Source organism: Monodelphis domestica, chromosome 4, assembly GCF_027887165.1.
Source record: "Monodelphis domestica isolate mMonDom1 chromosome 4, mMonDom1.pri, whole genome shotgun sequence".
Taxonomy (NCBI): Eukaryota; Metazoa; Chordata; class Mammalia; order Didelphimorphia; family Didelphidae; genus Monodelphis; species Monodelphis domestica.
In genome coordinates this window covers 254602458-254618945 of record NC_077230.1, presented here as the reverse complement: position 1 = coordinate 254618945, position 16488 = coordinate 254602458, and the positions used below count along the sequence as shown (strand labels likewise).

At 35.6% G+C, this 16488-nt stretch overlaps 1 protein-coding gene across 12 annotated transcripts in view; it reads left to right on the top strand.

The window, feature by feature from the left end:
- YAP1 (Yes1 associated transcriptional regulator) overlaps positions 1–16488 on the top strand; it is a 153346-nt gene that overhangs the window by 73110 nt on the left and 63748 nt on the right. For all 12 annotated transcript variants that reach the window (XM_016433891.2, XM_016433892.2, XM_016433890.2 and 9 more), the window contains exon 3: positions 1475–1590. In XM_016433891.2, coding sequence (XP_016289377.1) covers positions 1475–1590 — 116 coding nt within the window. The remainder of the gene's footprint in view (positions 1–1474; positions 1591–16488) is intronic.

Below are 16488 nucleotides of genomic sequence, written 5' to 3'. Positions count from 1 at the left end.
AACACTCTTTGTTCTTTTCTGGCATCTCCGTCACTATTGTCCCAATTCTCTTCTTCCATTTCTTCTAAAAATAAAAGCTTCTTTTGTGACAAAATATATTTAAACCGTCCCCCCAAAAAGGCATATTGGTTCTCTCAAAGCATATGTCTTATTCTACACCTGTAGTCCATTACCTTTCCGCCAAGATGTAGGAAGTATTTGTCATCACCAGACATTGCATCACTTAGAATTTCTTAAGTTTTCCAAAGTTGTTTTCCTTTACATTATTGTTGTCTTGTTATCATATATATTGTTCTTGCCATCACTTTACTCTTCATTAATTTATATAGTCTTCAAGTTTCTTTCAATCCATCTCTTTTGGTATTTCTTCCAGGGCAACAATATTCCATTATATTCCTATAACTTTCATAACATTCAGCAATGCATCCAGATACTGAGAACTCACTTTTTTTTCTAATTCTTTGCTACAACAAAAAACCAAACATTTTTTCCTCATATAAAGGAGAATTAAGAGAAAAGCATCACCATCAAGTTAAATTTTATTTCCTAAATATTGACTGAGTATAAGATATTACTTACTCCATGAGTTGAAATATAAGATTTATTTGTTGAAGAAGATAATGTCATAAAGTTTGGTAAGTTTAGCATATTTCCTTGAGGAAAATGAAAACCAGTTTCTGTTTAACATGGAAAAGTTACTTACTGATTGCCATTTTCATAATTGATTAAATTATATTCAAATAGTAAGATTTCTGACAATTGGGTTAACTGGTTTTCACTAATCTTAGTTTTCTATTTTTAAAGGTTTTAATCTAGATGGTTTTTAAGCATTTAAATTTATATCAGTTATTTACTTGCTGGAGTGTAAAGTTATATTCTTTATATATGGATCTTGAGTTTTTGCTATTATGTATACTCTTAATTAGCACTCATAAAAATACTTTAAAATTAATAATAAAGATGGATTATTATTATCCCAACCTGTGATTTCAATGTAAGGAACTCTTGATATAAACATTTCTTCCAGCCATACATATTTGTACCTCATTTGGAACCTACAGTCTTAGAGAATTTCTGGGGGCATCACCAGGACCAGAGATACCATATATTGGAGGCAGGATTTGAACCTGATTCCAAAGTTAGCCCTCTGATCACTGGAACATAGTACTCTTCCACTAGATTATTAATGATTGTAAATAGTCACTTATGAGGACAAAGAATTTCCTTTTACCTGAAATTTCAGGCATAACTTTCCACACCTTTCACGAATAGAATTTGCAAGGTAATTAATTAATGCCAAACCTGTTTAGAGGTTATTGAATGGACATGACTGAAATCAAATAGTAGAAGGGACAAAATGCAAAGAATTAATTTAGGATCTTTTGTTCAGTGTTATCTTTTTTTTTTTTTTAAGGAAAATCATTGTGAAGACCTGAAATATTCTTATCTAATTCAGTGGTTTGTTTTGTCTTAGTCACATCGATCAGACAACAACATGGCAGGACCCCAGGAAGGCATTGCTTTCCCAGATGAATGTTACAGCTCCCACCAGTCCACCAGTCCAACAAAACATCATGAATTCAGCCTCTGGTAAGTGAAGTGTGATTAAAAGGGTGCATTAATCACCATTTGCAAACTTCTTATTTTTTAAAAAACTAAAACTCTCCTTTGAGTTGATGATATAAATTCATTTCAAATATTACCCTATGTTTAGAATTTTTAAATCATTAAATCCTTGGAGATTCAAGCTTTTAACTAAATTGACACCATTTCCCCTGTAGAATGGGCCACCCCACTCCCTTTTTCCATCTCCCCCACAAAAATCAGGAGATACAGCATTTCACTTTTTGGTTCCAACTATGGGCCAAAAGGTCCATAATTCTAGCATAATTTTATATCTAAACCCTGTATCAATATGGTAACATAAACTAGCTTAGCTATTTAAAAGAAAAAATTCCAATGCAGTTACTTTAAAAAAAAAACATCCTACCAAAGACAAAATGGTGCCTCCAAATCCTACTCAGAATTGGATCGTGATGCCTTGCCTGCAATTTCTCTTTTTTTTCCCCTTCACTTTTTGTGTTTAAGCCTTATAACTGAAGTTTCCCCACATCTTTTGGTGGTTTGGATAAAAAGCAAAGGTATATTGTTTCTTCTGACTTTCCGGAAATTTATTCCACCCTAAGAATCACTAGAGGGCAATAGAAATGCTTCTTTCCTCAGAATGCTTGTGTGTTGTACATGTCCCAGGTCCAAACCTCAGAATTAATTGGTAACTAAATTAAGAACTGCAGAACTTTATAATGCTGAAGTAGTTTCTGTTTTTGAGATTTCCATTGCCTATTTCTCCTAATGCTGTACTCTGGGTACAGAGGCAGGCAAGCAGACATAGTTCCAGAATTTTCTTAATATAGAAATTAATTTCTTGTTCCTTTTCCTTTTGTAAACTGCTGTGACCTGCAGAAGCATAAGGCTTTTTATTTTGTTGTTGTTTGGGGGCATACCATTAGAATCTTTACAGATCGCCTATAAGGAAAACAAGATACAAAATGATGATACTATCCTTTGTCAATTTTAAATTGGTTATATATTATGTTTTCATTGAGAAGTCTAGTATTCTAAAATTCTAAAAAGTCTGGAAAATCTAAAAATCTTTACAAGTATTATAATTCTGTAGAAAAGGTTGAGTGCTAACAATTATTATTTAAAATTTTTTCTTTAAAAAATATTCAAAGAAGTTCTATACCTTGTTACAGTCAGAAATTCATATTTGCATGTTTATATTCATTCTCTGTACTATCTCACTCCTGTGATATGCTGAATGTATATTTTATTTTATACCTCACACCATCACTAATTAATTAGTTGGCAAATTTTTTTTTAATCTTCATTTAAAGGGAAACATTAAAAATCATGAGGAACTTAGAGCAAATTCTTTTAACTTTGAAAATAGAAAGATTTCAAAAAGAAGTCTCCGGAATACCAAAAACAAACTAACAACAAAACAAACAACAGCCAAAAAAAAAAAACCCACACAACACCACAACAAAATTTACCAAGTATTATCATGCCTCAATGATTATTTCCACATCCATATTGGAAATGTAATTTATATTAAAGACATTTTATGTAATTAATCAAAGATAACTGTGATTACATCTATCCTTCTCTACAAGAGAGTGTTTTAGCAGCATAGACTAATAGATTAAAACTGAGAGGAAGCTCAATGATGATCTAGTCCAGTCCTCTCATTTTCATATAAGGAAGCTGAGGCCTCCAAAAGGAGATGGCTTATCTAAAGGCATATAAGTACTATATAGCAGGATTGGCATTTGAACCCAATTTCCCTGAGGCAGAACCCATTGTTCTTTCCATTGTTTTCTGTTGGATTCCCTCTCATTGTGTTATAGGGGAACATATTTCTTTGAGTTGGTGAATAATGCTATATGGCAAACAGCCTATCTTTTTCCTTACCTCAACATTCAAGGCTGTCTGGTTTCTATCATCATCTAAAAACTGTACTGGTAGTATTCTGATTATACTCTCTCTCAGTGCTATCTCCCATGGTGAGTTTTGTGACCACCTTTCCACACCAGAGGTAGATCATTAGAAATGGGATCACAGCAAAGATTTCTGTTTCACTGCATTTTTATCTGTAGCAACTAACTGGGAGAAGAGTGGGATACAGAGCTAGATACCTAAATAGGGAATATATTGGCCTGGATTGACTTCCAGAGGAGGCATTCCACTAAGGGATTAGAAAAGGCAAGATATTTGATTCAGGGCCCTATAGTTTCTTTCATACCCCTAGTACAATCCCTGCTCTTTGTAATTTCTGGACAGAACCTGGACAAAGCAATTTTGGTGCCACAGGTCAAGTTTTTTAAAGTTGGATTCTCTAGATGTCTAAAACTAGAGATTTTAAGCAATTGCTATATTACATATGACTCAGCTTATCAACAAATTCGTGTGTGTAATGGAAACCAGAATTTTCTGGCATTTGAAACAAGCCTTATTTTAGCACTTTTCCATTCTCCCTTGAATTTCACAATATTCTAATATATGTGGATAGTTTGGACTCAGTCTTGTGTTTAAAACCAAACATCCATCACAAGCATTTTCTGATTGTTTTCCTACATCTAAATGTTAAGTACAAACTTGCTTTAGCATCTGGTTATAAAAGAAATCGAAGAACCTTTTGTATACTGTTATATGCAGTATATGATTGGTGTATTTGAGTATCTTCCAAATGAATGTTTTGAGGACATGTTTTAATTTTATTACATTTAGTATTGGTGGCAGAGGTAGATAAGCAGAGTGGGCCTTTGAATGTTATTATGAGTTTGAGCCATGCTATGATGCATATACCTTGAGATAAAGATTTTTTATTGTTTCAATTACTAAAATTCCTCGGGTGATGCAAAAGAAAAACTTCTGACTCATACAATCATTTAAAAAATAACTAATACACCCAGTGGTTAGCATAATGCCTATCATATATATTGACTCGATGTGTATAAATTTAATTTTTACACATGATCATATGAGTTAAAATTCCATCTCACACAGTTACTAGCTGTCTGATTCTATGGAAAAGTTATTCAACCACTGTGTATCATGAGTCCTTTCATCTATAAAAATGGATATAATAGTATCATTTTCCAGGGTTGTTTTATGGGGGAAAAGGAGATAATGTGATCCTTAAAGCACTATATAATTACTACATAAAGCACTACATAATAATATCATTATTATTACTGAACTCTTTTTGTTCTTCATATGTCCTCATTTTGTATGGCAAACACTTTGCTATTTGGTCAAGTAGCTATTTGTTCAATAAAAGAAAAAAAGTATTAATACTAATGATACTAATACTAAAAGACACACCTGACTTAATCTTGGCTTCTTGTAATTGATACTGTCATTAAAAAGTTACCATCTCTCCATAGTAACAAAATATAAGGACTGTTTATTTGAGTGTACTAGTTTATGCAATTGAACATTACTTCATTCAGCAGGCAGTGGGGAGAAGGGAGGTGGTGCTACTATGTGCCAGGTACAGATTTAGTATCTGCCTTCAAGTAGCAGACATTCTGCTGGGCGGTGAGAAATATGGCAGGCACAGATAAGTACAGTACAAAGTAATGAGTGATTGAGGTGGGGAATATACAAATAAGAAGAGGCTCTAGGAAAATTTGAGGGGGTAAAAAAAGTTTTAATTTGGGGGCAAGGGAGATGTCTGGCAAGATTGAACACAGGAAGTGGCACCTGAGCATTTGAGCCCCTAAATAAGGTTAAGATTCTGAAAAGTATTGATGAGTAAGGACGAGTTCCCAAGCATAGGGAGCAGCTTGTGTAAACGTAAAGAAGTAGCAGTTAGAATATCTAATTTTTTTGCTCTTATGAAAGTTGTTTTATTCAATTTTTTTCTTTTTTCTTAAATTCTTAAATTTTATGTAATTAGTCAATTTAGAACATTGTCCCCCGGTTACAAGAAAAATGTTCCTTCCCCCCGCCCCAGTAGCCAATGTGCAATTCCACTGGGTTTTACATGTGTCCTTGATCAAAACCTATTTCCTTGTTGTTGATGTTTGCACTAAATTTTAAAGTCTATATCCCCATCAAACCATGTAATCAAGCAGTTGTCTTTCTTCTGTATTTCTACTTCCACAGTTCTTTCTCTGGATGTGGATAGCATTCTTTCTCATAAGTCCCTCAGAATTGTCCAGGATCATTGCATTGCTGCTAGTAGAGAAGTCCATTATATTCGATTGTACCACAGTGTGTCAGTCACTGTATACATGGAATGTCTAATTTGAGTAATAATTAGTAGTCAATTTGGGCAAACCATAAGTGTAGATGAAAGGTAGTAATGTGAACACAGCTAGAAGGGTAGGTGAGAGCCAGGCTGAGATGCGTAAATGTTAGATAGAGGTAGTTAGGGAGTAACTGAAGATTTTTGGGGAAGGGAATCATATATTCCTGGAGTCATAATTATATTATGGTTACAGGAAAATAGACAAGAAAGAGTGAAAATAGAAAGAAAGAGTGAAAAGATTATGGAATCATAAATACTGAGAGATGCAGGCAGAAGGAATCTGGAAGTAGCAGTGGGAACATTAACTTATGCAAGTAACTTTCCTTGTCCTCTGTGTTGGGATGTGGGGCGAGAGAGCTGGCAAGCACTGGCAAAGTTTTCAGGGAAGAATCTTATTCAAGGGAGATTCCAGTTTCTATGAGTACAAGAAGAAAGGAATGTAGAAATGAGATATCTAGAATAATGAGCGAATTTATTAATAAAGCTGGCTGTTAGAAGCTATTGGGGAGTGAGAGAGCAGAAAATGGTGAATTAGGGATGAAAACAGGGGCAGTAGGAGCAAGGAGGAAACATTTTGTTTTGCTTCTTCACCTTGGGAGTTGACTTTGAATCAAAGCGGCCAGTAGAGCATGCAATTGGAATTTGTTATCTGTAGGGCAGGTTATGGAGAAAATTGTAGACTTAAGTTTGATTCCAGGATCCTAATTCATATTCTTTGAAAGTGCCTTCTGCAAATGACTTCTCCCAGTTGGAACCCCTCAGTGTATCAAAGAAGGGGACCAGATAGGTAATCATTAATGATAGACAGCAAAGTCTGACAGTAAAGGCAAGTCTTCTGCAGCTGATATTTCCAAATTTCCAGACTCCAGATGGAGTCTACTTGAAGTTATAAACTGTTGGATAGCAGGGTTCAACAGAGGAGTCAGATTTGGACACATGAGTTTATATTCCATTGGTAATATCAGCATTCACAAGATAACAGATCCTTCAAAATATTGCAGTATCCAGTAATAATTATAGTGAAATAATATAATGAAATATTTCACTTGAAAGGGCATTATTTTAAAGATTCCAAAGCTTCTAGGAATATGGGATAAAGCCATGACCAAATAAAAATCTAAACCTTTTTCTTGGGTACATAAGAAAGTTTCAGTTATTTAACTGAAATTAAGTATTGCAGTTGAATACGCTACAACACATTGTGAGGGAGGACTTTAAGTTAGGGTTTAGGGGGAGATCCATGATTAATATTTTTAAAATCAATAAAAATAAAAAAAGATCTTCTATCTTGAAAATTACCATAAGAGTATAGAACTGTATCTTATACTGTACATTCATGAAACAAAGAATTTCATTAACACTTTGACAACAGTTTTTAAAACCTCACTTAATAAGAAATGTAATTTGACTTTTCTGGTGACCCCATATTGTTTCAGTCAAGAACCTGTCTTCCTTTGAGGTCAAAATCCTGATAGAGTAAACCAGGAAGATAAAGTTGGGGAAAAGGGGAGAGAGACAAAAAGAAGAGATTGCCTCCAGAAGACTAAGTAGATAACTAACCAATCAAGATAGGGTGATAAATGGATAAACTGGACCCCAATGAATGAGAAATTACTGAGAGATGACTAAACTGATTCCTAAAATATTATGGAAGAAGATGGTAGTTGCCCATTTCTAACAATGTTCCCAGGAACTGTAGTGGTATGTGGATTACTTGGGACAACGTAAAATAATTAAATATATTGACATACAATAAACCTTGCAACTCTTTGCATCCTTAGAAAACTTTTTTTAAAAAAGGCGGTAGAAGATTTTGAGCACTGTCATCTCATAAGCAAGAAGTAGTGCAAGGAAAAACAGATTTATGAAAGTTTGGTGAGAAACCTAACTAATCACCATCTCCCATGAGAGAATTTAGGGATGAAATTGAGAAGCAAAGAACATCTAGAATTTTTAAAAAATCTATTATAGATTTCAATGTCTAAAATTTCTCATCAGTGGCAGTAGAGCCAATAAATTTAGATTCTTCACATTAGTGCTTGATGTACTCCATAAAGAAATAGAAATGGCATTTAAGAAAAGCAAAATGGGAAGAACAGTGTATAATCAGCAATACAGCATATGTACAAGGGAAGTCCATGCTAAAGGTGACACAATTTTGAGGACTTGTAGGGTCAGTTATGATATATGAAACAAGAAAACTCCCCAAACTGAAAAAAATCTTTAGACTTTTATTACTAGGGAAAAAAAGGTTTTGGAGAATATATTAATAAGTTCCAATCCAATTTTTTTTCTTTCTCATATCTATAAATATTTATGGAACTAATTTATACATGCATCAACAAGGAGACTTTATAGCCAACAACAAATACAATAAGGTTACATAATTGACTGAAAGGCACAATGAAGATAAGATCCTACTGTGCTAATTTTTGGTTGACTACAAAAAAGCATTTGGTTTTAGCAAATAGATCAAATTGTTTCCTTGAAGGCCTTATTCCAAGGACTACCTGCTCTACCATAAATAAATATTTAAATCAAAAATTTCTTGAAAGGTAAGACATACCCTAAGAGAACTTTATTTTACCCTTTGATTATTGATATTGTATATCAAGTAAAGCATAAAACAAGATCTTGAGCACCAAAGATATTTGCCAATATTGTATTAGAAGTTGTAGAACTGTCAAGAAGACAGTTGAAATGGAAGAGATTCCTTATAGATGGTGGGCTCCAGAGATGAAGTACTCCAGATGCTTCTGTCTTAAGAATGGCATGTATTGATCACATGAAATTCTAGAGCATGAGATCCAATATCACTCAAAAGCGTGTTACTTTACTCTCCACAAGTTTTGTTTTTTAATCAACAAATTGAAGAATGCCAGTTTCTGATTATGATATGCAGTGGGATAGATAGCCCTTAGAGTAGTTAATGAAAGGAGAGAGAAACAGGTTACCTTTCAGAAATTGAGCTATACTCTTAAAAATATTGCTATACTTTGTTTTTGTAGCAACATCTTTTCCAGTGATATCCTTGCCTCCCATCTACCCAGAAACATCCCTTGAAACAAAGTATTTTTTAAAAGATAGGAAAAGCAGTTTAGCCAAACTAACTACACGTCAGATGATTCTGACAGTCCATGAAATTTTCCATACCGGTAGATTTCTACTCCTACAAAAAAAAGAGGGGGAGGTATAATTTTTCTTCTCTTTGGTGACAAAATTGGGTCATTATAATTATATATTCATCTTCAGTTTTGGTTATTGGTCTTTCAACTGACATTGAGTTTGTCACTGGGCATATTGGTTTCCTGGTTTTGCTTATTTCACTTTCTATCAGTTCATACAAATCTTCACATACTTCTTTGTATTCTTTAGTCACAGCAGTGGAGTAATATTTACAGACTTGCCTGAATCAGAATTTGTTTAGTTATTCTGCAATCACTGATTGTATAACCAAATTGCAGGGAGTTTTTTTTTTTGTTCCTATAAAAAGTGCTACTATGAAATTTTTATTATCTCTTTGATGTCCTTAAGATATATAGCTAGCACTGAAATCTCTGAATTAAAGAGTATGCACATTTTAGTCACTTTTTAATGCAATTCCAAATTGTTTTACAGAATTGGATTAAGCTCTACCAACAGTGTATTTGGTATACCTTTCTACAACCCCATCCAACACTGACTGTTCCCACATGGTGCTTTAAAAAAAAAATTGTTAGTCATCTTAGAATCAACATTGTGTTAAATTGTGACTTGCCCAGGTTTACATAGCTACACAAAATACTTTTAATATCTCCAAGCTTATTTATGAAACAAATGTCCACCTCTGTTCTAATTTTCAAATCATGGAATACATAGCTTTGGAATGATTAAAATAGTGAGATTCTCAAAGGAAACTGGTATAGTATATGGTGAGACTAAATTGTCTACAACAGAATACTGATGAAAGATTGCATAGAAGTTAGTAAAGAGTATTGTTATCAGATAGATGTACAATAGGAAAAGGAAGCATGCTTATGTTTCAAGAGGCAACTGATGGAGAGACTGACATGTTCCATAAATATCCATGCAAGAAGAGATTTATAGGAAATCCTGCGACATGGGTGGTTTATAAGAAGATATGGAAAGATGCTATGCAGGAAGAGAAAACATTGATGAACTGTGCTGTCTACCAGTTCATTATTGAGATCATAGAAATTATAGAACAATATGAGATTTCTGTATGTATTAGTGAAAGAAGAGGCTAGATCCCTTTTCTCACCCAGGCTATTCCCATTTGTTGTTTAGTAGTTTTCCCCTGTGTCCAACTCTTCAGGACCCCTTTGGGAGATTTCCAACCCCAAATGATCCACCAGCCTGAGTCCCCCTAGTAGAAGGGATTACATGTGTGTTGAAATAGAAATGGTAATCTGTTTGGAAACTATTTCTTTTTGCTGCAGTGACTGATGTACTCTGGCTTGTGACTAGAGAGAGCTGATACCAGTATGGGGACACACGTGGGGACACACCTGAGGGTACTTAGTTACAATGGAGATAATGTACTACAGAGATAGAGAGATGCTGCTATATAGGTCTAGAAGCCGATACTGAAGAGCTGGACACGTGCATAGGCGATTTCTAAGGAGATGCACCTAATTTGAAAACATTTTTCAAAAACTATTTCCCTAAGTATGACTCATTTTCCCTGATTGAATTGAGAGAGGCTGCTGGTTACCTATTTGAAAATAATTCAGACCAAACTAAACAAGTTCAAGATCTGAAAGATAAGTTAGAGAGGACTGAAAATGATTTGAAACAAAAGGAAATTGATGAAATTAATAATCTGGACACAGTTAGGACTTGCAAAACATCTAGTTTCCCAAAACCTAGTTACAAGGGAAGACCAGTGCAGAGAGAGACTAGGGAGTGTTTCTTTTGTCACAGGAAAGGTCACTTGATTAGAAGCTGTTTTTTGAAGAAGAAACATAAGAGTAATAACAAAGACAAACATAATGCACAGACTAGGTACAAGAAGTCCACTTGTTGTTCACATTGCAAGTTAAAGTCCTCACAGCAATCTCCGGACTTGAATGAAATGCAACTGGCTATAAAAAAAACTTGAGCAAAACCCAAGTATTTAGAAGAGAGTTATGAAGCCAGGCCCATAAGTTGTTTAGTGTGACACTTGGAGATAGAAGAAATTGTGAGAAAGAGGCTGTAGGTGAAAAATAGTAGAAAAAACTTGGGAAATAGTGAAAATTCTGTGCAAGAAAGTGATTCTGTGAATGATAGCCATCACAATGAAGCAAGAGAAAGGCAGAGCCAGATTAAAGTAACCAAGGCTGAAATTAAGGAAATAACATCTCAAATTGTAAATGAGAGAAGGGACTTTGATAAGACCTATATAGTAACCACACAGGAAAAGCCTGTAAAGGAAATCAAATCTTTCCCAGAGAACTTTTTCCAGTGTAGAGTGGATAATGGGATTGAATTATGCATAAGACAAAGAAAGAAAGTCACAAGAACTCAAATGTCAATTTGTGACAGATGCAGATACACATAATTTCAATTTCCTAAAGGTTACTGTTGCTAAAGATGACAATGTTTTAAAAACATTCACAGAATTGCAGGTCCCACCAAACTTAGTTAAATTCTGTAAAGTTTTGTGGCACAGGTACCCTTAGAAAATATATCTAGTTTGAATCAAGAAGCTCATACTTTCCATCTAGCACTGAGTGATGTAGATAAGAAAAAACTAACTGAAAATGAAGCTGACATTACTTTTGAACACAATAATTATCCTATTCAAAGTATTGGAGGTGACATTTCAGTTAAATTTGAATCTGGGGTTGGAATGCCTGGTTTAGTAACAACCAAGGATTCAGTTGAATCTGACATTCTAAGGGGCAAAGGGGTATCTGGTCAAAGCGAAGGTTCATGTTCCACTGTAGACTTCATTGGGAATGGATCAAACAGAAAAGAATTAACTGGGTTACATATGCAGCTGGCAGATGGTAGCAAAGACAAGAGTACTAATTTGGTGGGAAAGAAAAACCACAAGGCTCTCTTAGATACTGGTGCTTCAAAATCTGTCTTAAAGATGTCCAGAAGATACCGACATAGGGGGTGTGGTTTCTGTAGCTGGAGCAACGGGACAAATACAGCAGGTCCCTGAGCTCAAAAGCACTATGGTTAAATTAGGTCCTCTCACCATAGATCATACCTTCTTGTTGATTCCATTGTGCCCAGACAACCTTTTAGGAGGTGATTTTTTGTGCTAGATACAGGCAACCCTCAGGTATGTCCCCATACTTAGTAGCAGCTCTCTCTAGTCACAAGCCAGAGTACATCAGTTACAGCAACAAGAAATAATGTCACAACATAACCAATGACAGCTTATATTTACACAGCACTTTTAAGATTTAAAGGAGGAAAACAGAAATAGGAAATTACTGGATGGGGCTATTAGAATTAGAATTAGCATGTATGAAAGGAGAATCTTTCAAGTTTTTCTGCTAGGTTAGGGTTAGTTTTCAGTGTTGCGAAAATAGCGCAGATTTCCTGGGACATTTCCCTGAAAGGAAAAGCTGAAGTTACTTCATTGATTGAGAAAATGCCCTGTCAAATGAGTTGATGCAAATCAGAAGAAAGTGCTCTACTAAGCACTACCATGGAATAAGACTGATGGGGGGGGGGGGGTAGCTCAGTGGATTGAGAGCCAGGCCTAGAGACGGGAGGTCCTGGGTTCAAATTTGGCCTCAGACACTTCCCAGCTGTGTGACCCTGGGCAAGTCACTTGGCTCCCATTGCCTAGCCCTTACCATTCTTCTGCCTTGTAGCCAATACACAGTATTGACTCCAAGATGGGAGATAAGGGTTAAAAAAAGACTGATCAGGGCTAGGCAGGGATGCAAAAATAAATAGTAAAAAATTTTGTTAGCTTGCACCCAAGCCCTTTGTTGCTGCTGTAAATAGCTGCTGAATGCTAAGAGACTATGGTGAAGGAGGGAAGAAGAGAGACATACTGACAAAGGAATGTGATATACAGTAAAAGGGTATTGAGAATAAGGATGTTCAGAAAATGAAGATATCAGGGTTTCCCTGTCAAAAACAGGCAGCTCATGTAGTTAAAAGACATGCATTTCACATATAGCAAAGGGGGAAAGAAGCTGACTTTATAGCATTTGGCAATCTTATACATCGTAGGCATTTGGGTACTTAGTAACACAGAGGCATATAGATTTTATAGCCAGAAAAGACCCTAATAAGTCAGGCAGGCACTAAACATTTATTAAGTGCTTACTTTGTGCCAGGCACTGTGCTTGGCCAATGACTCAAAGACAAAAACATGTTCCCTGCCCTCAAGGAGTTCACATTCTAATGAGAGAGAAAACATGTAAATAATTAAATAGAATATAGAACCAAAGTAGATGGAAAGTAAATCTGAGAAGGGAGGGCACTAACAGTGAGAAACCTAGGAAAGGTTTCTTTCAGAAAGTGAAATTGGAAGAAGTGAAGGAGAATATTATAGGAAGGGGAGAAGGAATAGCCAGTGCATAGCACAGATCTGAGAGAGAAAATGTCATATGTGAGATATAGTGAGTAGATCAGTGTGGCTAGATTGTGGAGGGGAAGAGACTTGAGACAGGTAAACTTAGTCACTTAGGAGGCTTTTGTAATAACCTGGATAAGAGGCTTATATAAGGAAATGTTTATGTGAATGGAAAGGAGTATTGTGAGGCTCAAATGAAATAATGTATACAAAGAACAGCAAATCTTAGATTTTTATATAAATGACAGTTAGCATTGTCACCCTTATTGTTAGCCTGCTATCATCAGACTAGAGGTCTTCATTCCCTGAACCTTCTACTTCACTGATACATAGTTCAAGCAATGTTTATAGAGAAATTCAGGGGTGTACTGGTAAGTATTTTAACAACAGGTCTCTGAGGAAACAATGCAGAAATACTTAAGGGTGTGGGGAGGACACCCTTACCTTCTGTCTTAAAATTGATATCATAAAAATGATAAAAGTATTATTTTCAAGGGAGAAGAATGGTTAAGGCTAGTCAATTGGGGTTAAGCGACTTGCTCAGGGTCATACAGCTAGGGACTGTCTTGAGGCCAGATGGAGCATGTGTGTGCATACACACAAGTCAAATCTGCGTTATGCTTTTTTAAATCTAGACAATCAACAAAACAATAAATCAAGCCCCCAGTCTGTAAAATGGCTGATTTCTGGGGTTTTGATGATTATGTTGAAAATCTGACAGTCAACTCTTACAAGTGATTAGAGGACATATACAAGAGATGTAAAGGCATAAAGAACAAGAATTGTCAGCTGATTAAGTTCTGGTGAATTCTAGTCAAGAGTCAAGGATGGCACTAAGACTTTAAGTCTATATGACTGAGAAGGTGATGGTGGCCTCCATAGTTGGGAAGAAGGACAATTGTATAGTTCTTTTTGGAATTGTTGAGTTTGAATTTTCTGTAAGATATCTAATTTGAGATAACTAAAAGATAATAGGTGATATGGAACCACAGTTCAGAAAAGAGACTTGGAGCTAGATCTGAGAATCATCTACATGGAGATGATAAATGAGTCTAATTGAAACCAATAACACTGACAAGTGTAGTAATATAGAAAGAGAAAAGAAGAAAGACCAAGGATAGAGCTGTAGAGGATACCAATGATTAATGGTATGAAAATCCAGCAAAGAAGCCTGAAAAGGAGCAGTCAGAGATATAGGAGATAATAAGGCGAAAAACATATCAAAAACCTAAAGAGAGGAGAAAATCCAGGAGGTGGTGATGATCCACTGAGTCAGAGGATTCAGAAAGGTCAAAAAGGATAAATATTGAGAAAGGGCCTTTAGATTTCAAAGGGGTGGGCAGCTAGGTGGCTTAGTGGATAGAGAGTCAGATGTAGAAACAAGAGCTCTCCTGTCTCCTTCAAAACTGACCTCAGATACTTCCTAGCTGTTTGACTCTGGACAAATCACTTCACCCCAATTGCCTAGTCCTTAACTGCTTTTCTGCAATACATTGTATTGATTCTAAGATGGAAGATAAGGGTGTTTTTTTTTTTTAAGTTTATTGGTAGCCTTGGAAAAAGAAGTTTCAGTTGAATAATGAGCCAAATTAAACAGGGTTTAAAATTGTGGAGAAAAGAAATGGAGATAACTGGTACAGGTGACTTCTTCAAGGAATTTATCTGAGGAAAAAAAAGGAGAGATACAGGCTGATAACTGGTTGGTGTGGCTGGATCAAGTAATAAGTTTTTTTGTTTTTTGTTTTGTTTTGCTTTTGTAAAGAAAGACATAAGTATATTTAGAGGAATCAGAAAAGGAGCCAGTGATTGAAGGGACATTGAAAATTAGAGAATGAGGATGATAGTGAAAGTAATCTACTGGAGAATGTGAGATGGGATGAAATCAAAATAGCCTTGGTGAGATGGGTCACCTCTTCTTCAAAGAGATTTTGAAGAGATAATGAGGAAGGTATCTGAATCATTCTAGATGAGCACAGGAAAGCCCTCCATGAATTGCTTCACTTCTTTCTGTGAAGTATGTCTTAAGATCCTTAGCTGAGAGGATGGGGAAAAGATATTGATGGGAAAGTTGAGGAAGGATAAATATGTTTGGAATAATTGTTTTATTAAGTGGGATAGGAAATCAGTTATAGAAACAAAAAAGGAATATTTTGAAGAAAGATGGACCCAGGTGGGATTTTTGTAACAAATTTGTGTGGATCTAGTCAGCATTTTTTGATGTTTTTTTCACCCTTGTTCACAACATGTGAACACCTGTGAAGGAGTGAATACCCCGTGGGAGTAATCCAGGCTTGGAATTTGTCCAGGCATGATTGGTGATAGGATCAGAGGCAAGAGATTTAATCATTGAAGACAGTGTAGAGTTGAACTGGTTCACCCTGGGATCAAGATAAGGAAGAGAAGAGAGTGTGGCCACTGCAGGATGGTCTGGGAAAGAAATAAGGAATGATGGAATGGAAATCACAATGAGAATGAAGAATAGAAAGAAGGATCACAAGGCATAAGGAAGGAGGGAATGATTGAAAATTATGATCAGATAAAGAAATGTCAGAGATTATGAACATGAAAGTAAAACAATTACAGGTGATGGCAAGATTGAAGTTTTGACTCTCTGTATGCAGCTGAGATAGCACAGAGGAAAAAGTCATTGTGATTGAGGAGAATGGGAAACTGAGACCTTAAGGTATCTAAAGCTTTAATATGTTTGTTGAGCTTCCCTAGCATAAAGATAGGATTTGGGGTGGAGAGACAGTCAAATGCTGAATTCTCTGAAGGAGGAAGAACAGTAGGGTATCAACAAATAAGAGCCACCAGGATCTGTATTGGATGACAATCCAAAGGATGCCCCACAGAAGAGGAGATATTGTTGAGTGATAGATGATTAGGGAGGATCTGAATGGGAAATTGAGAAGAAGGAAGTATTCCATCTCCTCTATCCAAACCAGTAAATTGAGGGCATCAGTAAAATTGAGGTCAGTACTGAAAAATGGTGATCAAGTATAAAGTTATCAGAAGAGAACTAGACCTTAGTGACTTCCAGAATATTGAAGGAAAAGGTTTTTGTTGAAGAGACGTTTGTTATTTATGGAGCTGACTTTCCAGATAAACACAGTGGAAGGGATGGGCAGATTTGTAATTA